At 43.6% G+C, this 22,994-nt stretch overlaps 2 protein-coding genes across 23 annotated transcripts in view; one reads left to right on the top strand and one right to left on the bottom strand.

The window, feature by feature from the left end:
• The window catches only part of LOC311106995 (atypical kinase COQ8A, mitochondrial-like), a 43,564-nt gene extending 41,741 nt beyond the window's left edge, over positions 1-1,823 (top strand). The window contains exon 15 of the mRNA XM_084149423.1: positions 190-1,823. Coding sequence (XP_084005549.1) covers positions 190-483 — 294 coding nt within the window. The 3' untranslated portion in view covers positions 484-1,823. The remainder of the gene's footprint in view (positions 1-189) is intronic.
• Positions 1,824-22,658, bottom strand: LOC311106997 (uncharacterized protein). Of its 22 annotated transcripts, XM_084149444.1 has the most exons (13): positions 22,529-22,657; positions 6,634-6,863; positions 4,775-4,896; positions 4,459-4,565; positions 4,310-4,376; positions 4,095-4,222; positions 3,875-3,944; positions 3,541-3,768; positions 3,341-3,379; positions 3,118-3,174; positions 2,824-2,940; positions 2,388-2,576; positions 1,824-2,189 (listed from the first exon to the last, which is right to left on the bottom strand). In XM_084149444.1, the coding sequence occupies exons 4-13, from the start codon at positions 4,465-4,467 to the stop codon at positions 1,972-1,974; spliced, it is 1,122 nt and encodes a 373-aa protein (XP_084005570.1). In that variant the 5' UTR covers positions 4,468-4,565; positions 4,775-4,896; positions 6,634-6,863; positions 22,529-22,657; the 3' UTR covers positions 1,824-1,971. The 22 variants fall into 22 exon arrangements, with proteins under 22 accessions (XP_084005570.1, XP_084005568.1, XP_084005555.1 ...); XM_084149442.1 differs by lacking the exon at positions 6,634-6,863 and having other exon boundaries at positions 2,388-2,573; positions 2,824-2,958; positions 22,529-22,658; XM_084149429.1 differs by lacking the exon at positions 3,341-3,379 and having other exon boundaries at positions 2,388-2,573; positions 2,824-2,958.
• Positions 22,659-22,994: the final 336 nt, after the last annotated feature.

Raw genomic sequence — 22,994 nt, 5'->3', positions numbered from 1 at the left:
GAGTCAACAATGCCACATACTAGTTTATTTAGTCGTAGACAATGAATTGAGAAGGCTCTCCATTACTCCATGGCATAAACTGAGTAGTGAATACCCATAACTTAATTACAATGGCTCCCCCTGAACCCACTAAAACACAAACACATACAGGTTATTACTCTCTCGGATTATGTTCTGCCCGTCCCTCAGTCCATGGTGAATGCCCATGTGGACGCGGTGATGATCCTGGGCGAGGCCTTTGCCTCCACGGAGCCCTTTAACTTCGGAGCCCAGAGCACCACGGAGCGCATCCACAACCTGATCCCTGTGATGCTGAAGCAGCGCCTCACCCCGCCCCCCGAGGAGACCTACTCCCTCCACCGCAAGATGGGCGGCTCCTTCCTCATCTGCTCCCGCCTTGACGCCAAGCTCGGCTGCAAGAACATGTTCCAGGAGGCCTATAACAACTACTGGAGGGACCGCCCCAACCGACCAAGCCAGTGACGGACACCGCAGAGGGCCAGTCGCAGGGCTACAGCAGCAGGGTTAGAGAGGATGTGTGGACTATAAGGGGAGGGATATTGACCCTAGCCAGACTTGCTCTGCTGTTAATGTAATGTATATGGATGGCATTTTTTTCCTCGTCCCTCCCCCGAACCAGAATCTGTGTTTATGTATGTGTGTGTGTGTGTGTATGTATATGTATATTTTTTTTGTGTGTGTGTGTGCGTGTGTTATTAGGAGTATATTAACCATGGCTGTCCAGTTAACATATTCACAAGATGTATCAGATGGTTGGTTGTATAGGTTGAGTTAACTGGGATAAATGCCATGATGTGTGTCTGAGAGAGAATTGTAAAGCTATTGTGAAATCAAGACAGTTGGTTTCTTGTGACGTGGGGATATGATACTGTCTAATGGGCATAAAACCAGTGGTCATGATGAGACAAGTTAAATATGTTGAAGAACAGATAATATACTGTTAATGACCCATATTCTCCAGCATGTGGCAGTAGTTCTAATGTCCTATGAGGACAAAACAAATGATAATATGATGCATACAGAAGTCTAAAAGGACGTTTTTCAAGTTTTTAGTCGCACTTATGCATAGTGCACACATTACCAGGGTACAGACCAATTCCTGTTGAGGGGGAGGATTTGAGGACAATCTCCTGTTAAGCCTATCCCTATAAACACATTACATTTGGGCCACCTGAAATATCATAATAGATTTATCAATGATATGCACTGTCAAAACATTATTGCACTGTGTCAAGACACACTTATTTCTGCAAGGTGGAGATGGTTGATGGATGGATCATTGGACATGGCCTTACTTCCAGTGCCTGAGGAAATAAGAACATGTATTCTCATTGACTGATCTACTTTACCATGGGCCTGTAGCACCAAAATGGAGTGTTTTGGCACCAAAGTGTTCTTCCTGTGGCCTGGTGGGCTTATGACATTTTGACTATAGTGTCGTTTATTAACAGTGGGGAGTGACAACAGCAGGTTTTGCATCAGTTGACAAAACTATCATACTAAGTATCAAAACCGTGCTGTTTTGTCATGAAAGCCTGTCTTTACTTTGTGATGAAACGATGGTTGAGGCAAGAGAAAGGTGATCCTAAATCACTTTTTTTGTGTGAAAATATAGTATTTCTATATGCCTATAGTATTTCTAGAAGTTTGTTTAGAAATGAATGACGCTATGCATCTTTATATTGATATCAGAAGAAGAGTTTAAAAAAAATATGATTACAGTTTTTCTAAGCAATGACATTCTTACCAAGGGTTGTGATTAATATGAAAATATAAACATTTTGACTCAACACTTGCCCTAATCAATGTTGCATGTGTACTCTTTATTCTTTTATGAAAATAAGAACTTCATGAGCATCTTTATTTTGTTATTTAGCTTTTGAATAGATTGGTACTTTATTAGTCCATATGCAGACGGATAAGACTCTTTGTGTTGCCACAATGGGGCACTTAATGTCTGTAAGTACTGCTGTTGTATTTCTGTAAGGCCTTATGTATGAGAGTCACTGCTTCATCATTTGTTTTACAACGCAGAAGTCCCACAGAGTCAAGGAAGAGAACATTCACTTCCTCCACTATGTTTTTGTAGTAAGATGCAGATCTCCGGCTTGTGACAAAGTTTTGATCATAAGTATGGTGCATCACCACTAGAATGGCATCTCTGTTACCTGTTGAGAGATAAAACGATGCAATCTTTAGAAAAGTACTTCCACAAAAAAATCATTAGAGACAAAAGGTAATTCTACAACATGGACCAATACATCCTGTTGAGTAAAATGAAATCCCATGATAGAAGTAGTATTGACAATTGTATTCGGTCTGGAATACTTTAACTTTCTTGGTGTAATCTCAAAAGGCTTTCCTACCTGGAACTTGGCTCATGGCAGCCTCAATGTCAGTTCCCATACGAGATGTAACAGGACAGAAGACCATCATGACTTGGCAGTCCTCTGCACTGGTCTCCTCTCGCTTAAGTCCCAGATTATCCACTTGTTTCATGAGTGCAAGGTGAGTGTTCAGGGTTTTCCCACACACTTGCGAATGGACTTTAACTACTTGAAACAAAACATAATTAAATTACAACACTACATACAGTATATCCCCAAGATGTTGCATACAAAAGAAAAGTGGTGGATTTCCATTCCAGTCATTTCACGCTAGAAAGCTAATCACACGTCAGCTATCACAGCGGAGAGGGGAGGAGAGATTTATGCCAATTAGATTGATACGAACGGTGGACTGACAGGAAATGCATGAACAAATGATTTTCGATTAGTACAAAGCATATCCCAAGAATCTCACCTGGCAAATGTTTTGTTTCATTTCCTCTGAATGGAGATCCATTGAAGAAGTGGGAGAACTTCCACGAACTTCCAGGTTCTTTTCCTTCCTTATCTTTTTGGGCCTGGATGCTATCATCTACGGATGAGGAACTATCTGAAATTAGCAATTCAAATCAAACTTTCTTAACACATTATTGTTTCCAATTCCTTAAAGAGGCAATCAGTGATTGCTACATCTATTTTTTTACTTAGAAATTAATGATACTTTAAAGGATTGAATGACATTGAAAAGTTTTTAGGCTTTGATAATGACCTTTGTCATCCACATCTGTTCTTGGTCGTTTGGGGTGGGTCTCTACAGCACCTAAGGCTGAGGACAACAAAGTATTATGAATGAAAATCCAATGTTTTTGCAGCACATTCTTGTGAGTCTGTGCAAGTCATTGTGGTTGGCTTTGCCAGCTGTAAAAGGGTTTAAAAACATCTATAGAATTCTTACGTTTTGATAACGTGCTGTGTTTAAGATTTTGAGTTACCTGGTCGTTCTGAAGCGCCTTTAACAGATTTTTTATGTACTGAAAAATATTGAAGATTGGGGCTGTTAACTGAGTAATTCCAAACTAAGACAAGACTGTGTTCGAGCGCCATTAACGTCCCAATAGTGAATGTCTTGAATGTTTAACTTCTCAACAAAATTATACTATTCATGAAATCTACGTGTTTACAATTTTTATACCATTATCTATGTATTGTGATTCATGAAGGATGAGCTGGTTTCCTGCTGTAGCAGAGTCAACTGATGGGGACACAGCATTGCCCTCAGCCTCCATGGGCTCTTCTTTATTGTAGCTCTCAAGTAGTACAACATGTGCCTGAATAAAGTGCAGGGCTTTGTCAAGCTGCTTCTCCAAATCTCTAAGAATAGGGACGTAGCCATGTAACACTCCCCCAGGAACAAGTGCATCTGTAAGCAGAAAGTGACCAGTGCATAACATTACAATTACAACCAAAGAGACACCACAAATGTATTGGGTGACAGCTATGCTGAAAGTCCTTGAAAAGGGACTTACTCTTCATGACACCAGCTGAAATGAAGTCCCTAACCTCGTTAAGAATTAAATCGATAGGTTTAGCTGTGTCCTAAGAAACAAAAAAGGTTGAGAAAACATGGGGGGATTAGTACATACAATGGAATTGCACATTGAATCAAAAACCTTCATTCTATTAACTATCCTGAATGATCCCACAAAGTGGTACAGTAGCCATAGAAGCTTTTGGGGCTATACCAACCTGTTTAGATTTGGTTAGAAGTTCACTGATCCTCTTTCTAAGTTTGAAATGCTTGAGGCCTGGCAGAAGCTCGTTCAGATCATCTCTTGTTAACTCTTGAATATCAATGTCCTCTTTAATTCCAGCTCCTGAAAACAAATATGATGTAATTAGGAACACAGTTGACGACGACTGACGATACAATGCATAAAGCTCAGTGAGATATGATAACTTACTTGCAAGGGCAGATGCTGCATCTGGTGAGAAGCTCCTGATTTGCTCTTCCAAACTCATTGTCCTTGCCTAGGAGGAAGAGTATGATAGGCTATTTATTATTGTTCACAGGCTTACACAGCTGCTAACTGTATGATTGCATTGTAGTTACCTGACTCATACTTGTATTGTCACACTGATGCTGCTGTAGGGAAACAGGATTTGATGTCCTCTGCTCTGATCTTGAAACGATAACAGGTTCAGGACGGTAGGCCTATTCTGATACAACGTCACAACACTTTCAGATAGAAAATACATTGTGCCCAGAGAATACATTTTCCTTACTGTTCCTTGCTGTAAAAGGTACATTTATCAACGTTCTGCACAATTCAATAAGCCTGGGCCATCAAATTACGAATTCACTGATTGGGGCAAGGGAAGAGTCATTAGGCCATGAGTGGATGCAAAAATTACAAATATAAACTCACCTGCTGCTGTTTATGGACCTTTATTACGCTGCCTAGGTAAGACCCACGGAGAAACAGTCACTGTTTAGAGTGTTGGATGAGTGGGACGTCAAATACTGCAAATTCTCGTGAGGAATACAAATCTAGGAAAGAGAGGCAGATTGAACATTTGCAGCATCATTACACTCTTTAATGGCTGTATTTCACTGACGCTGCAGAGACACACACACAGGATTGCCTGTTACTGAAATACATAATTACATCGATTGTGGCTGAGGCAAGATATATTATCCTAGACAGCCGATAGTGCAGGGGCAATAGATGTGCACTATCGTCTAGGCTTGATGTGCATTCCCGGTAATACACTCGTGTCCCCTGTGTACCGGTGTGTACATAAAGCATCCTCTATTCAAGCTGCAATCAAGCTTGATACCCCAACAGTATAAAATGGGCTTCCCCTCAAAGTCCATAGCTTATCGCTTTTGGTTGGTCATGACAGACAGCCATTACGCAGATACACAGCAGGTATCATGGTCGCAAGGCATATGAATTAACAGTAGCGGTGCGTGCGTAAAATCACTGGGGAAGCCAAAGCTGTATTACAACCTACACTGTATGTGTTATAATATTTGCATTGTTTGCTGTTAATTCATATGCCTTGCGACCGTGATATATAGTCCTAAAGGCCGAGACAATTAGAAGACACAGTGGCAGAATACATTTCAACCACACCTTTGTTTTAACACAAAACCGGACAGCAACCTCTGTCTGGTGAAGTCCATTGCATATAACAGACCTACAGCATGGTTAAGCAAGTTAATGTTTCCGACATTTTCGGACCACTAAACAACTATTGATTTAGAACCATAGAGAGGTACCGCAAGTCGCAAAGAAAACAGGAGCTGCCTCCACTATTCCAGCACCATTTCAACTAAAACATTTTAACATCATCAAATACCTCTGCTTCGTCTAATACAGTGACAACTAAAAGATACCGAAAACAATTTAGTCCAATCAACATAACCTAAATATGATGTGGCTGTCCATGGTTCTGGGTTCATTTCTGAGTGCGCGTGTGTGTGCGTGCATCGTGCAAGTAGAAAAACATGTTGACTCACCCTACTTGTAGAGAAACACCAATGCTATCCTCTCTTTCATGTTGACAAAATGGTCTATCACCCTGTCAGACAGCACACGCTTTAATTTTTTGTTGTCCTAGGCTACCTGGCTACAATGCTTGCTCGCTAGCCTAACTTCCATTAATGGGCAATGTTAGCTCCCTAAGCGTTTCCAAGGTATGTTAATGCAGCTGCAAACGATGCAAAGTCCAGTTTGCCAGTCATGGACAAACAGACTGTGTAATCATGGAGAATGGGGGGGTGCTATGATTAAGACAGATTTATAATAATTGCAGAGTGTGGATTCACTCGTCACCTCCTCCCCTCACCATCCACGAGCCAATGGGATGGCAGAGTCAGCTGTCAAGAGAGTGAAAGGCTCATGCAAGAGGGCCAAGCTAGACGGTATGGACATATGGTCAGCTATACTGCAGTGGTGAAACACGCCCACAGAGGGGATGGACAGTAGCCCTGCACAGAGTCTGATGTTGCGCAGACTCAAGTCATTACTGGTGGCACCCAACCTGCTGAAGCCCTCTTAGGTTATGGGTGTCACCAGTAGCGGTGCGTGGGTAAAATCACTGGGTAGGCAAGAAAAAAAGCCATCATACAACCTATGTTTTGTGATAATTGCGTTGTTTCTTTATAACCTGTTAATTCACAGTGCCGTGCATTTGTGGACGCCAAGGGAAGCCAGGCTTTCCCAATTTTCTTTACAAAATATGAATATATGTATAAAATAATTTATCTTTCGTAATTTACCTTCAATTGTCAAGAGGCTGAATGTATCTCACAGGAAAAAGCATCCGAGCGAGCGAAACAGCACCCCTCTGTCTCTCTTCGTGTAGGCCATCTGTCTGATACTGTCTGGTCCAAATGAGTATGACATTGTTGCTGCCTGTAGCATTGAATGCAAGAGAAGCCAGCGAGCATTTGGACTCCCTTAACAATCAGTGTTGAGCTAAACTGAGCGGGCTCAACTGTGAATGGTCCTGGCGAGAAAAAAAAAAGTGTCAAGGGAAGCCAGCTTGGATTTGGCGTCTCTCCTATCAAATCACTTTGAGAGCATACATCATTAACAGAAACAACTTGAATTGTTGTATCTTGTTGTGTTGTTGTTCTTCGGTGGCTAGCTAGCTAGCTAGCTAGCTAAAATGGTCCCTTTGCTAAATTAGCCATGGATGGAGATAGAGATAGGGACTTGGTTTACTTAATTCTCCGTACTGGCCAATGATTATAACGGCGATTCTGATCAACCAATAATTCATACAATGTTGTGCCCCTGGCCTGAGAGGATGGAAGTTCAATATGTACAGTAGCTAGATGTAGAAGGCTAATGTCAACTGCACAGAGGAACAGCTTCTTGAAGATCAACGGCTTATGGTCTGTCTCAGCTGTTATTAACTCTCTGCCATATAGATAATGATGAAATCTCTGGCAAGCAAATACAATACTAAAACATTCCTTTTCTATTAGAGTTGAGTTTTGCTCCGTTGGCGTTGATGCTCGCGAGGCAAACACCACGGCTGTCCCTGTTGCATTAAGCAGCACCCTAACACAGTGGTTCTCAATCCTGGTCCTGGAGACCCAAAGGGGTGCACATTTTTGGCTTTGCCTTAGCACTACACACCTGATTCAAATAATCAAAGCCTGATGATGAGTTGATGATTTGAATCAGGTGTGTAGTGCTAAGGCAAAAACAAAAATATGCACCCCTGGACCAGGATTGAGAACCACTGCCCTAACATGCTGACCACACCACCGAGCAGTGCAAAATAAATGTACATATACATGTCAGTCAGTCATTTCATCCAAAGTGCTCATGGGGGTGCCACAGGGTTCAATTCTTGGGCCGACTCTTTTCTCCGTGTATATCAATGATGTCGCTCTTGCTGCTGGTGACTCTCAGATCCACCTCTACGCAGACGACACCATTTTGTATACATCTGGCCCTTCATTGGACACTGTGTTAACAAACCTCCAAACGAGCTTCAATGACATACAACACTCCTTCAGTAGCCTCCAACTGCTCTTAAACACTAATAAAACTAAATGCATGCTCTTCAATCGAACGCTGCTGGCACCCGCCCACTCGACTAGAATCACCACTCTCGACGGGTCTGACCTAGAGTATGTGGACAACTACAAATACCTAGGTGTCTGGTTAGACTGTAAACTCTCCTTCCAGACTCACATTAAGAATCTCCAATCCAAAGTTAAATCTAGAATCGGCTACCTATTTCGCAACAAAGCCTCCTTCACTCATGCTGCCAAACATGCCCTCGTAAAACTGACTATCCTACCGATCCTTGACTTCGGCGATGTCATTTACAAAATAGCCTCCAACACTCTACTCAGCAAATTGGATGTAGTCTATCACAGTGCCATCCGTTTTGTCTCCAAAGCCCCATACACTACCCACCACAGTGACCTGTACGCTCTTGTTGGTTGGTCCTCACTACATGTTCGTTGTCAAACCCACTGGCTCCAGGCCATCTATAAATCACTGCTAGGCAAATCCCCGCCTTATCTTAGCTCATTGGTCACCATAGCAGCACCCACCCGTAGTCTGCGCTCCAGCAGGTATATCTCACTGGTCATTCCCAAAGCCAACACCTCCTTTGGCCGCCATTCCTTCCAGTTCTCTGCTGCCAATGACTGGAACGAATTGCAAAAATCTCTGAAGCTGGAGACTCTTATCTCCCTCACTAACTTTAAGCATCAGTTGTCAGAGCACCTTACCGATCACTGCACCTGTACACAGCCCATCTGAAATTAGCCCACCCAACTAACTCATCCCTATATTGTTATTTATTTTGCTCTTTTGCACCCCAGTATCTCTATTTGCACATAATCTCTTGCACATCTAGCATTCCAGTGTTAATACTAATTGTAATTATTTTGCACTATAGCCTATTTATTGCCTTACCTCCATAACTTGCTACATTGGCACACAATGTATATTTTCTGTTGTATTTTTTTGACTTTATGTTTTTTTTACCCCATATGTAACTCTGTCTTGTTGTTTTTATCGCACTGCTTTACTTTATCTTGGCCAGGTCGCAGTTGTAAATGAGAACTTGTTCTCAACTGGCTTACCTGGTTAAATAAAGGTGAAATAAAATAAAAAAAATACAAATGTGCATCTGCGTTTCCAGGTTCTATTTTAGACACTTGACGCGCTGCAAGTCCCACCTCTCCCATCTCCTCATTTGTTTTTAGGAGCTGTGGGGCTCTATTTTCTTATAACTAGATGTGATGCCTAGCTTAGAAAGAATACATTAATGATTAAACATAATAGGTTTGTGCTGTACTGATATAGATTGTTTAACATAACAAGCTGTGATTAATGTGAGGAACCGTTAGGGGGTAGGCTGAGACAGGCTTGTGACTCACACACACAGCCTCTTTGTTAAACCGCTCAAGGACAAAGTACTGCAACATGAAGAAGAAAACTATGTCTGAGGTTGCTGACTCGAGACAAGTTGTAAAGATAACAACTAATGCCTGGCAACAGTGAAGCGCCAAGGGACTGGGACCAGCCTGTGCGCCATCGATAGGTTGGGTAAGTTTAAACCACACCCAGCCTCTACTCTGACAGGCCCAGCAGGGAAAGGGAACTATCTCTGTCAGAGTATTTAAAGAAGAACTTATAACAAAAGCTCAGTTCTCTGACTGCCCTGCATGGTTTTTCAGTGGGCCCGTATATACGAACATCATATTTACCATTCAAGTGTTTGCATTAATTAAAATACTAGTCTATTTTAGAAGACGTGTATTGACCTCTTTTTGTACCTATACCAGATTTGAATTGAAGCAACTTGACAATTGGTGACCGCCGACGTGATCTGGTAGAGGGACTTCGCTGGGTATTGTCCGGCCGATTGGACATCGCTGTCGTTGGACGGTGTGTTTCACAAAGAGTCCGGACAACTAAAAACAGGTAAGCAGACACCTATTGTTATATAACTAAAGTTCTGCACATTGGCTTTATCCAAATTAATTTTGTGAAACACCTGTTTGATGTAAGTGAACTAAATTATGAATTATTATACGAATTATTATGAGTAGATAAGCACCATATTGTGACATGCAAACCTGTGGTAAATGTGAGTGTTAAACCATGGTATTAAAGAGTATTGTTCCACTGACACGTACCAGAGGGCTAGGTACGGCTAGGATCGGGGAAAATACTGAAGTCCCCAGGCTAGGACCACCAGGGGTGGGAACTGGGGGTATAGGGAATTATTGGCTTAAAAGTGTTGCACTACTGACACGTACCAGAGGGCTAGATACGGCTAGGATCAGAGGGACACTTACAATTTTAGATAGTGTTGCACTACTGACACGTACCAGAGGGCTAGGTACGGCTAGGATCAGAGGGACACTTTAAAGTATAGGGTGTTGTATGAATGAGAGTGCGAATGATCCCAGTGTAATAAAAGAGTGAATGTGGGTTATTAAAATTAATAAACCTGTATACCTTGATAGAAAACTAATTAGGAGTTAAAGAAGTCTGTAGCTGCTTAAACCGTATAACCCGTTAATAACAATTGGGAACATAAAGGTAGAATAATGAATAACTAGTATGACTAAACTGAAACGTTTGAACTGATATAACTGAACTGTAACGTTTGATGTTTGCCATAGCATAATACTGGTTTTAAATAATTATGTTGAAGCAATTTGGTTTATTATTTGATTTAACGTTTGATGTTTGACATAGCATAATACTAGTTTTAAATAATTAAGTTGAAGCAATTTGGTTTATTATTTAATTTAACGTTTGATGTTTGACCCTGCAAAATACTGGTTAAATAATTAGACTGAAATAATTTGGTTTATCGTTGAAATATAAATATGCACCGACTTTAACTAACTAGGTGGGAATAATTTGATTTAAATAAATAGACTAACGTACTTTAAATAACGGACTAATATTACGTTAAAACGAAAAACGGACAAAACCTGTTCGGAGTGGAAACAGGAGGGAGAACCGCGTAGGGGTACATTTAAAGAAGCAGTGAGAGAGAGAGAGAGAGAGAGAGAGAGAGAGAGAGAGAGAGAGAGAGAGAGAGCGTAGGAGGGGGCCAGTACCCACTGATAGCCTTACCTAATCTATTGGCGGGGAATGAAAGAGGCCCCAGCAACCTTAGATGTATAACGTATGAACTTGCTCACCCGAACGTAGACGTACATCATGGGTGAGAAAGTAGAGAATATTTACATTAGCATTTTTGGTCATTTAGCAGACGCTCTTGTCCAGAGCGACTTGCAGGAGCAATTGGGGTTGGGTGCCTTGCTCGGGGGCACATCGGCAGATTTTTCGCCTGGTCGGCTCGGGGATTGGAACCGGCGACCTCTCGGTTGCTGGCATGGTGCTCTTGGTTACTGGGCTACCTGCCGCCCCATATGAGTTTAAGGTTGTGCCGTTGTTTGATCATGTGATGGGGTTTGATGGGTGATCGGACCATGACTGGTGTGGTTATGGAAGTAATGTATAAATAGTGGAGAGCCAATAGGGGGTTCCATTGAACTATTATGTTTTGTTGGGCATTTCGGTGGCATGGGGTGGGGTCTGTGTGTATGAGTGAATTCGGCGGCTGGTATGGGTGGTGACCGGATACTACTGAGTATTTGGTTTGTTGATGTTGAATGGAAGATTTGTAGCATGGTTGGGGTTAAATAGAAAGACTCACTTATTCAATAGGGAATGGGTGAAGGGAGAGAGTTTTTGTGTTGCTGAATGAGGTGAGAGCTAGTGCGGTTTTCATTTGGTGACGTCACTTGCTCTATGAACTGGAAATATTTACTTTGAAAGGATCGCGGAATGTGTGGGGTGACTGGCAATGTATGTAGAGGGTCCCTGGTTTGAACCCAGGTAGGGACAGTGGGTAAAGCTTTCGCATTGGGGCTATAGACCTAGATTATTACGTGGATTGAGAAATGTGAAAGGTTGAATTAGATAGCTTAAGTAGAAGTATTCTAGAAAGGGCTATGAAAATATGTTACAAGGTCCCCGCGCCTCCCCCGTTGTGTAGGAAGGAGCAAGGGGAGGGGTGAGAGATAGTTCAAATGATAGGAATATCATTAAATGTATGCTTATCAACGATAGCAAGTATTTGTTTTATTAATTAGGGCCTAATCAGAGAGAACAGTTAAAGAAATTGAATAGCGAACTGAAATGGCGATAGAGCTGTGAAAATTGAGTTGAGGACAATGGAGAATAATTTATGGCTCTGGTTAGCGGGAGAAAAAAAAAATAGAGACAGTCCAGCGAGTTAGATTGAGCTGTAAGATTTCAAGTAGAGGTCTAAATACTTGACTGGAAGGCAGTGCTTTGATAAATTCGAATTGTTATTACTTTATTCGATAGGTTGCTTAACACCAGTGGTGTATGCAAATAGTTGGTGAATTCTAAAAACGATAATTTATTTTCATTACGGGGACCAGGGGATGCAAGTAGCTTTAGCTATTATGCTGAGGGAATAGCACCAACCTATAGTGGGTTCTAGATTTGTTAAATAAACAAACTTATATTTTAAACTAAAGTAATGCAATAGGCTACAATTTTAACATTATCAGAAAAAGGCACAATTTAATGTGAAATAGTTATTACAATTATTATTAATAGTTATTACAGTTATTATCATTGATCCAGTAATGATAGAAGGATAGTAGAGGAAAGGCAAGGGATTCAATCTAATTTAGGGAAAGAAGCAGAGTATGAAGATATATTAGGGAGAAAATACCATTAACAGAGGGATATAAAACGTTTAGCTGAAAAAGACAACAGGAATAATTTACCTTACACCCTAATATAGACATTAGACCACACCAGAAGTAGAGATGGCAGGATCACCAGTAGCAATCATGAAGAGAAGGTTCCCAGAAAATAGTGAAGATATTGGTAATATCTCTAACAAATGAGAAAAAGGACCAGAAAGATAGTAACTAAATGGCCAAAGGAGGGAACATTTGATGTAACCGTGATTGTATTGGCTAAAAAATGAAATATGACATTTACAGGGGGGACAGGAACAATAGAAGGGGATCATTTGAGATGAGATCACATGTAGCAGATTTAGGGTAATCAATTAAATAATCATTGTATACTCGAGGAATTTTGAGTGGTTTTATGGATTAGTTATGAGGAATTAGATTGATACAAACAATTATTGATGGGTTAGGACTGGGGATATCTGTATCATGTTTTGTGTGTACTACCATCTTTAGATTACTGATGGCAATTGGATGATAAATTACCAATATTACCTAAGTGATTGTTTAGGTAGGTGGTAATATTGACACATGGGCAAAACATGTGTCAAAGGGGGGATGGTAGGAGATGGTAGGATTAAATAATAAATATATACGAAGGAGGACACAAAATACAAAAAAAAAAGAAAAAAGAATGCAGTCAGAAATAGAAATTGAGAGCTGAACATGTGTGAAGATAGTTTATTAACCACACCCGTATGTCAGCGGTTTTGTGCCCCACAGGTGAACTAAAGGAGAAGGTGACCCACTCTATCTAACCAGGTGACTGGTGAGCATCCAGTCCCTAAAGAAGAAAAACTGGAAGCAGGCCTGTTGGGAAGGGCCCTATCAGGTTATATTGGTTACTGCCTTTGCCATTAGAATAGCAGAAAGAGCAACCTGGGTCCACGTTACCCACTGCAAAAAGGTAAGAACACATGCAAGCACCACTGAACACACGCAGAGTTAGAGAGAAGAACTGTACCAATAGGGTCTGGGGATCACCTCTGTTAACGAAGATCTCCTACCCCGACCTATCATCACTGTAGTGTGTTCTCAGGGTGTGAGTATGGGGTAGTACCAAGAAGAAAGACTGAGGACAGGTGAGGGTTGGCGGTTTTGGGGAATATGGATAACTTGAGTTGCATCATAGTCTCGGTAATGGTCTTGATATGTCAAGATCCACCACCAATTGTGCTATGCCCTTACCATTGTTAAGAAGTAAAAGAGAAGAGAAGCGACCCAACATACTGACCGTCAAGGACGAGTGGCCTACAAAATGGGAGTCAGAGAAGGGCAGACTGTCAGATTCAAAATAAGGGTTAGGGACGTAGCCAACGGGTGGGGTACATGTCAATAAGCAGCTTGGGGATTATAAAATCCCATTATATTCGTGTTCGGCCCCTACAGCGGATTGTTCCTAGACTCAAGTGTTTAAATACACTTGGGGATGGGGATATGAGACCGGGCGGGACTGAACATCCAGATGGGGGGTAAAGAGAAACAAAGACATCACCAATTATCAATTGGAGATTTAAGTTCGGAAGCACAGGAGAGAATTCTAAACCTTACAGCCCCTGTAACCGATGTGTGGTGGGCGTGTGCCAGTAAAGGCAGTGTAAGGCAGAGAATTCCAAAAGGGTGGCTAGATACGTGCGCCCTGGTTCTACTGGTTCAGCTAGTTAGAATTAGTCACCAGGAACCAAGGATTAAACAGATGTAGGAGGAGTTTTCACAAGAAGGAGAATAGCCCTATTTAGATGGATGCGATTGGGATACCAAGGGGGGTATCGGATGGATACTGAGCTATGAAACAATTAGGGGAAGGGTTTACTACCACGTTCTTTTGGTGGGTGACAAGCGAAATTGTGGATTGGATTCATGATATCTATTACGACCAACAACGATTTATTGGCTGGACTAGGGATGCAAGAGAAGGGATCTTTGAACAATTATCCGCCATCTCACTCTTATGACTTAGTAAAAAGAGGTTGGCTCTAGATCAGGCAGAAAGGGGTGGTGTCTATAGAATGGTAAGCCATTTTGTACGTTTATCCCTAACAACACCAGTCCTGACGGGAGTATCTCTAAAGCCCTAGTTGGTATAGATAAACTATCAGCTGAAATGAAGAGCATGGCTGGAATGGAGGGAAACGGACTGTTCTCCTGGTTGAATGATTGGTTTGGTAAGTACTCTGTTATGGTGGTTACAGTATTTCTGACCCTAGTAGTTGTGTTTCTAAAATTAATGTGCTGTGCTGCCTGTGTAATTCCTTGTTTGAGAAAGTCTGTTACAGATGTCGTGCATACGGCTGGTATGATGCCCCTCCTAGGGGCTCAAGAAGGGGATGCAGACACTGAGTCTAGCTTTCGGAAGAAACTGGGGTTGACAAAGGATGACCCTTGGTTTGCTATTGGTGAGGTGGTGGAGTGACACCCTAGTGGGTGTCTAAAGGGGGAATCAAAACTCCCTGTTTGTGTTTTTATGTTTTATAAATCCATTTTAACTATTGTGAATGTTTGTCTTTCCTTATGTGAAGGTTTGAAGTTCCTGGGTGGCTGGTAGCCAACCTAGTACAAGTTAGGTGTAGATGGAAGGACTGAAGGCCTTTTTATTATCATTATTGCCTATAAAAGTGTGATTCTTTTTGTTTGTATTGTATTTTAATGAGTGACACCCTAGTGGGTGTCAAAAGAGGGAATCCTAAATTTCCCTGAAATTTCTTATTTTGGGTTCACACCCAGCGGGTGTGACAGATGTAGGAGGAGTTTTCACAAGAAGGAGAATAACCCAGCGGGTGTGAAAAGGGGGATTGTGGGGCTCTATTTTCTTATAACTAGATGTGATGCCTAGCTTAGAAAGAATACATTAATGATTAAACATAATAGGTTTGTGCTGTACTGATATAGATTGTTTAACATAACAAGCTGTGATTAATGTGAGGAACCGTTAGGGGGTAGGCTGAGACAGGCTTGTGACTCACACACACAGCCTCTTTGTTAAACCGCTCAAGGACAAAGTACTGCAACATGAAGAAGAAAACTATGTCTGAGGTTGCTGACTCGAGACAAGTTGTAAAGATAACAACTAATGCCTGGCAACAGTGAAGCGCCAAGGGGCTGGGACCAGCCTGTGCGCCATCGATAGGTTGGGTAAGTTTAAACCACACCCAGCCTCTACTCTGACAGGCCCAGCATGGAGCGGGAACTATCTCTGTCAGAGTATTTAAAGAAGAACATAACAAAAGCTCAGTTCTCTGACTGCCCTGCGTGGTTTTTCAGTGGGCCCGTATATATACGAACATCATATTTACCATTCAAGTGTTTGCATTAATTAAAATACTAGTCTATTTTAGAAGACGTGTATTGACCTCTTTTTGTTCCTATACCAGATTTGAATTGACGCAACTTGACAGAGCATACACCCACATGTATGACTCACCGATTTTGTATGACTCAACAAGGGTCCAAATTCAACAAAGATCCAGCAAAAAAAAGGGCCTTATGCATTTCAGGTAAAATAACAACCCAATATTCATTTTCCAGGACAAATAAGCTAGCAAAAGGTAAGCTAGCTAAATGTCCATGTTTAATGTGTGTTTCAACCTATCCCCAAATGAATATAGTTGGTTTACAGTTGGTTTTTGGTATTTTAACCTGCATGTCTTGAACGCGTCGGGAGGGGTAGACAAAATCGCCCAACAACCTGCCCACTTGACCCTATCCCCTCCTCTCTTCTCCAGACCATCTCCGGTGACCTTCTCCCTTACCTCACCTCGCTGATCAACTCATCCTTGACCGCTGGCTATGTCCCTTCCGTCTTCAAGGGAGCGAGAGTTGCACCCCTTCTCAAAAAAGCAACACTCGATCCCTCTGATGTCAACAACTACAGACCAGTATCCCTTCTCTCTTTTCTCTCCAAAACTATTGAGCGTGCCGTCTTTAGCCAACTCTCTTGCTATCTCTCTCAGAATGACCTTCTTGATCCAAACCAGTCAGGTTTCAAGACTGGTCATTCAACTGAGACTGCTCTTCTCTGTGTCACGGAGGCTCTCCGCACTGCTAAAGCTAACTCTCTCTCCTCTGCTCTTGTCCTTCTAGACCTGTCTGCTGCCTTTGATACTGTGAACCATCAGATCCTCCTCTCCACCCTCTCCGAGCTGGGCATCTCCGGCGCGGCTCACTCTTGGATTGCGTCCTACCTGACCGGTCACTCCTACCAAGTGGCGTGGCGAGAAGCTGTCTCCGCACCACGTGCTCTCACCACTGGTGTCCCCCAGGGCTCAGTTCTAGGCCCTCTCCTATTCTCGCTATACACCAAGTCACTTGGCTCTGTCATATCCTCACATGGCCTCTCCTATCATTGCTACGCTGACGACACACAACTAATCTTCTCCTTTCCCCCTTCTGATAACCAGGTGGCGAATCGCATCTCTGCATGTCTGGCAGACATATCAGTATGGATGACGGATCACCACCTCAAGCTGAACCTTGGCAAGACGGAGCTGCTCTTCCTCCCGGGGAAGGACTGCCTGTTCCATGATCTCGCCATCACGGTTGACAACTCCGTTGTGTCCTCCTCCCAGAGTGCGAAGAGCCTTGGCGTGACCCTGGACAACACCCTGTCGTTCTCCGCTAACATCAAGGCGGTGACCCGATCCTGTAGGTTCATGCTCTACAACATTCGGAGAGTACGACCCTGCCTTAGACAGGAAGCGGCACAGGTCCTAATCCAGGCACTTGTCATCTCCCGTCTGGATTACTGCAACTCGCTGTTGGCTGGGATCCCTGCCTGTGCCATTAAACCCCTACAACTCATCCAGAATGCCGCAGCCCGTCTGGTGTTCAACCTTCCCAAGTTCTCTCACGTCACCCCGCTCCTCCACACACTCCACTGGCTTCCAGTTGAAGCTCGCATCTGCTACAAGACCATGGTGCTTGCCTACAGAGCTGTGAGGGGAACGGCACCTCCGTACCTTCAGGCTCTGATCAGTCCCTACACCCAAACGAGGGCATTGCGTTCATCCATCTCTGGCCTGCTGGCTCCCCTACCTCTGCGGAAGCATAGTTCCCGCTCAGCCCAGTCAAAACTGTTCGCTGCTCTGGCACCCCAATGGTGGAACAAGCTCCCTCACGACGCCAGGACAGCGGAGTCACTCACCACCTTCCGGAGACATTTGAAACCCCACCTCTTTAAGGAATACCTGGGATAGGATAAAGTAATCCTTCTACCCCCCCCTTACCCCAAAAATACAAAAATAATAATAATACATATAAAAAAATAAAAAAACAAAATTGTTAAGTGGTTATCCCACTGGCTATAAGGTGAATGCACCTATTTGTATGTCGCTCTGGATAAGAGCGTCTGCTAAATGATGTAAATGTAAATGTAATGATGGTGAATGCAGACTCACATGCGGAGCCGGTTCAGTCAGCATGTAATCCATTATTGCTTGCACCACTCTGCACAGAGACCGGTTTCGAGACTTCGTAGTACCTCAGAACACGTGTGAACGACACCAGGAGCTTTATTTCCTGTACAGCTTGGTCATGTTTAGGCACCCAGTGACACACACTGTCCTTGTCCAGGAGCCGGCAAAGTGGCTCACACACCTCAGTGTCACGCCCTGGCTCTGGGGACACTTGTATGTTGAGCCAGGGTGTGCATTTCATTTGTTTTTCTGGTATGTGTATTTCTATGTTGGCCTGAGTGGCTCCCAATCAGAGGCAACGAGTGTCAGCTGTCGTTGGTTGTCTCTGATTGGGAGCCATATTTAAACTGTCTGTTTCCCATTTGTGTTTGTGGGATCTTGTTTCAAGTCTGTTTATGTTAGACCGTGAACTGTCACGTATCGTTTGTTGTTTTGATCGTGTCTCTAATTAAAGAGTATGTTTGCCTGCAACGCTGCGCCTTGGTCCTCATCTTTGGTAGACGAGCGTGACAGAAGATCCCACCTCGACTGGATCAAGCAACGTGACGAGGAGAGAGGATGGACTTGGGAGGAGATGAGTGCGAGTCTGGCAAGAGGGATGGAGGCCTTGGCCACGGGTAGGAGTGAAGCCCATACAATTTTTAGGGGGGGGCTAACGCCGTGGACGACGGGGCAGCAGGAGGCCGCCAGGTTACGGGAGTCACTGGTCACCAGGGGGAAGGAGGATGTAGAGGCACGGCGAGAGGTACTGGCGTGTGTTGCCAGTCCGGTCCGGCCTGTTCCTGATCCCCACGTAGGGCCAGTGGTGTGTGTTCCCAGTACGGTCCGGCCTGTCCCTGCCACTCGCACCAAGTCAGTGGTGCGCTTCGTCAGCCCGGCACGGCCCGTTCCTGCTCCCCGCACCAAGTCAGTGGTGCGCGTCGTCAGCCCGGTCCGGCCCATTCCTGCTCCCCGCACCAAGTCAGTGGTGCGTTTCGTCAGCCCAGCTCGGCCCGTTCCTGCTCCCCGCACCAAGTCAGTGGTGCGCTTCGTCAGCCCGGCACGGCCCGTTCCTGCTCCCCTCACCAAGTCAGTTGTGCGCTTCGTCAGCCCGGTCCGGCCCGCTCCTGCTCCCCGCACCAAGTCAGTGGTGCGTTTCGTCAGCCCGGCGCGGCCCGCTCCTGCTCCCCACACCAAGCCAGTGGTGTGCGTCGTCAGTCCGGCACGGCCCGTGCCTGTTCCACCGGTGGCTAGTCCGGCACCGGTCAGATGCTTCACGCCGGAGCTAGAGCAATCCGCTCCACCAGTGTGCAGTCCAGCTCCGGCCAGCGGGGCCAGACCGGACCAGGGGTACTTTGGGGGGTTGGAGCGGGGATCAGGCCCGGAGCCGGATCCGCCGCCTAAGCGGAGTGCCCACCCGGTCCCTCCCCTGTGGTGTTTGGTGGGCGCGGTCAGAGTCCGCGCCTTTAGGGGGGGGTACTGTCACGCCCTGGCTCTGGGGACACTTGTATGTTGAGCCAGGGTGTGCATTTCATTTGTTTTTCTGGTATGTGTATTTTTATGTTGGCCTGAGTGGCTCCCAATCAGAGGCAACGAGTGTCAGCTGTCGTTGGTTGTCTCTGATTGGGAGCCATATTTAAACTGTCTGTTTCCCATTTGTGTTTGTGGGATCTTGTTTCAAGTCTGTTTATGTTAGACCGTGAACTGTCACGTATCGTTTGTTGTTTTGATCGTGTCTCTAATTAAAGAGTATGTTTGCCTGCAACGCTGCGCCTTGGTCCTCATCTTTGGTAGACGATCGTGACACTCAGACAGCTTTGGCAGGAACTTTGCCAGGTATGTCACAAAGCCAATGAAACGCTGTACTGCCTTGGCATCAGTGGGTGTCGGCATGTCCAGTACAGCCCAGGTCTTCTCTGGGTCTATTTTCAGTCCCTCAGAGGATAGTATGTGTCCATGAAACGGAACTGCTTTCAGCTTGAACTGCAGCTTTTACACACAGAGCCTGAGCCTCACCTCCCTGCACCGCTCCATCAGTGTGCGCAGGTTGTTGTCGTGTTGACGCTCGCCTCATCATCAGAGTCCCCGCATCAGACACAAGAATATCGTCTGTGATCGGCTCGATGCCTCGAAGGTCCCCCAGCAGTTCATGTTGCTTACGTTGATAGATCTCGGGGGCCATGGACACGCCAAAGGGAAGTTTCAGCCATCTCATCCTCCCCATGGCGTCCAGAATTTAGTCATCCGGATGCTGTCCTCATCAAGTTTACACTGGAGATAGGCATCTCTGGCACCCACCAGTGTAAATACGCGTGCCATGGGCAGTTTACAACACATCCTCTAATGTTGGCATAAGGTAGTCAGACCTTTTCACTGCCTGATAAAGGGGCTTTGGGTCCATACATCATCTGATATTTTATGGCTTGGCAACCACGACCATGTTGCTTAGCCAGGGCATCGGCTCAGTCACTGGGGTGACATGTCCATAACGCTCATGTTTATGTAGTTGGGCTTTCACTCATGCCTTCAAGGCTACAGGCACATTCCGTGGTGCATATTGCACAGGGGCGACCTCGAGTCCATTACACAGTGGTGTAAAGTACTTAAGTAATCAAACTTGAAAGTACTACTTAAGTAGTTTTTTGGGGTATCTGTACTTTACTTTACTATTTATATTTTTGACTACTTTTACTTTACTACATTCCTAATGAAAATTAGGTACTTTCTACTCCATACATTTCCCCTGACACCCAAAAGTACTTGTTACATTTTGAATGCTTAGCAGGACAGGAAAATGGTCTAATTCACACAGTTATCAAGAGAACATTCCTGGTTATCCCTAGTGCCTCTGATCTGGCGGACTCACTAAACACATGCTTCGTTTGTAAATGATGTCTGAGTGTTGGAGCGTGCCCCTGGCTCTCCGTAAATTAAAAATATAAGAACATGGTGCTGTATGGTTTGGTTAATATAAGGAATTTGAATTGATTTATACTTTTAATTTTGATACTTAAGTATATTTTAGCAATTACATTTACTTTTGATACTTAAGTATATTTAAAACCAAATACTGTTAGACTTTTACTCAAGTAGGATTTTACTGGATGACTTTCACTTGAGTCAATTTCTATTAAGGTATCTTTACTTTTACTCAAGTATGACAATTGTGTACTTTTCCACCACTGCCATTACAAAGTGGCAACCTGGTCTCAGAGCATTTCGTATTAATATGATATGTTACATTTCGTATGGTATGTATTATTTTGTGGATGTCCATCATCCATTTCTCATGATATGTTATGAATTTCAATTTGTATTATATGTTAGGAATTTGCTAAATGTACAATATGTTAGGAATTTGCTAAACGTACTATATGTTACGAATTTACAAAAAACTAATTCTATGTTACAAATTCTAGCTAAGTGGCTAATGTTAGCTTGCTAGCTAAGGTTAGCTAGGCTAGGGGTTAGGGTTAAGGTTAGGGTTACATTTAGGAGTTAGGTTAAGGTTAGGGTAAGGGATACCTATAGGGTTAAGGTTATGGTTAGAGTTAGGGGAAAGGTTAGCTAACATGCTAAGGAGTTGCAAAGTAGCTCAAAAGTAGTAAGTAGTTGAAAACTTGCTAATTAGCTAAAATACTAAAGTTGTCCATGATGAGATTCGAACTCGCAACCTTTGAGTTGCTAGACGTTCACCTTACACACCCACCCCGACAAACCACCCTAAGTAACCATCTGTCTTATGTAACAATACCATACATAACATATACTAATTTGAGTGTCTCGGATTTAAATTTACTATGTTACGTCTAGTCTATGAGACCAGACTGTAAGTGGACATCTCCTGGCACAGACTCCACTGGATCATTGAAAACGTCAGAATATGCGCTCAATGCCTCTTTGGGGCACTGCTCCACTTTGTTTAGCTCCCCTGGAATTGTGACAGTCATGACTCCTAAGCGCTCACAAGTAGAACCAGAGAGTAGTGGGTTTTGGTCTGACTCCACAACTTCAAAGAGTAGCTTGTCCTTCACCCCCTTAATGACACTGTCTGTGTGATATCGCCCCATTGACAAAATTAACTCTCCTGAGTACAGTTTCAGCGGTGTGTTGCTTGCCTGTAGTGGGGTATTTGATGATATTCTCTCTTTCATTCTCCTACTCTTAACATGTTGCCCCTGTGTCAAACGGGCATTATTGTCTTTTATTATTCTGTTTTAGCTGCACAAACCATTTCTGGCCCTGAGAGTGACCTGTACTGATGCAGACCAGTTCCTCACTGTCAGAGCCTCCCTCTCTCTATATAGTATCCTCCACAACATGCACTTTCTTTACTCAGCGTGATCGTTCCCCTGCCTGACACACCTTCGCAAAATGCATACCAAGCCTAGACAGACGATAGTGCATGGGCGCTAGATCTGCACTATCGGCTGCCCAGACTAGAAAAATATACACAAATTAAGATTACCCGTTCGTAGTCTACTTACCGCATAATACTGTCACGACGTCAACCAACACAGATAATAAACAAACTAGTCACAATCAGGTTTCACGAGAAGGTGGTCTGTGTCTGTACTTTCAGAAACGTCCTCCTGATTTCTAGTAATCAGAAAGTGAAAGTGTCAGCAGGCTATCACAGCCCATTGGTTGGTCGGGGATAACGTTCAACTCATTACACGTCACCCGACCGTCTCTATGGCTTTGACAAAATAAATCGCCTCCTTTATCTATTCGTTTTTATTGTTTTCTTGCACAACAGGTCATTCATGTCACAACAATACTCAATTTTCTGACAAGGTCAAATAGCATTACACAATGCAAGTATTGATTGGTTTAACAAAAATAATCTGCATGAATTTGTGAGTTCATACCAGTTGGAGGGCCGGTCAAGTGGATTTTTCCCAGTCGTATGTGTTAAATTCCAACTTGGTTACAAACGCAGCATGAGGGCTG

Source organism: Coregonus lavaretus (genome assembly GCF_964263955.1).
Source record: "Coregonus lavaretus genome assembly, chromosome: 31".
In the NCBI taxonomy this organism is placed as follows: Eukaryota; Metazoa; Chordata; class Actinopteri; order Salmoniformes; family Salmonidae; genus Coregonus; species Coregonus lavaretus.
Note: the sequence above shows the minus strand (reverse complement) of the source record. Positions and strands in the feature narration are given on the sequence as shown.

Coding starts and splice junctions, on each gene's coding strand:
- LOC311106997 (XM_084149425.1), bottom strand. Junction 4,223..4,309: donor TGCAGCATCTGCCCTTGCAA/GTAAGTTATCAT, acceptor ATTTGTTTTCAG/GAGCTGGAATTAAAGAGGAC. Junction 3,945..4,094: donor TTCTAACCAAATCTAAACAG/GTTGGTATAGCC, acceptor TTTGTTTCTTAG/GACACAGCTAAACCTATCGA.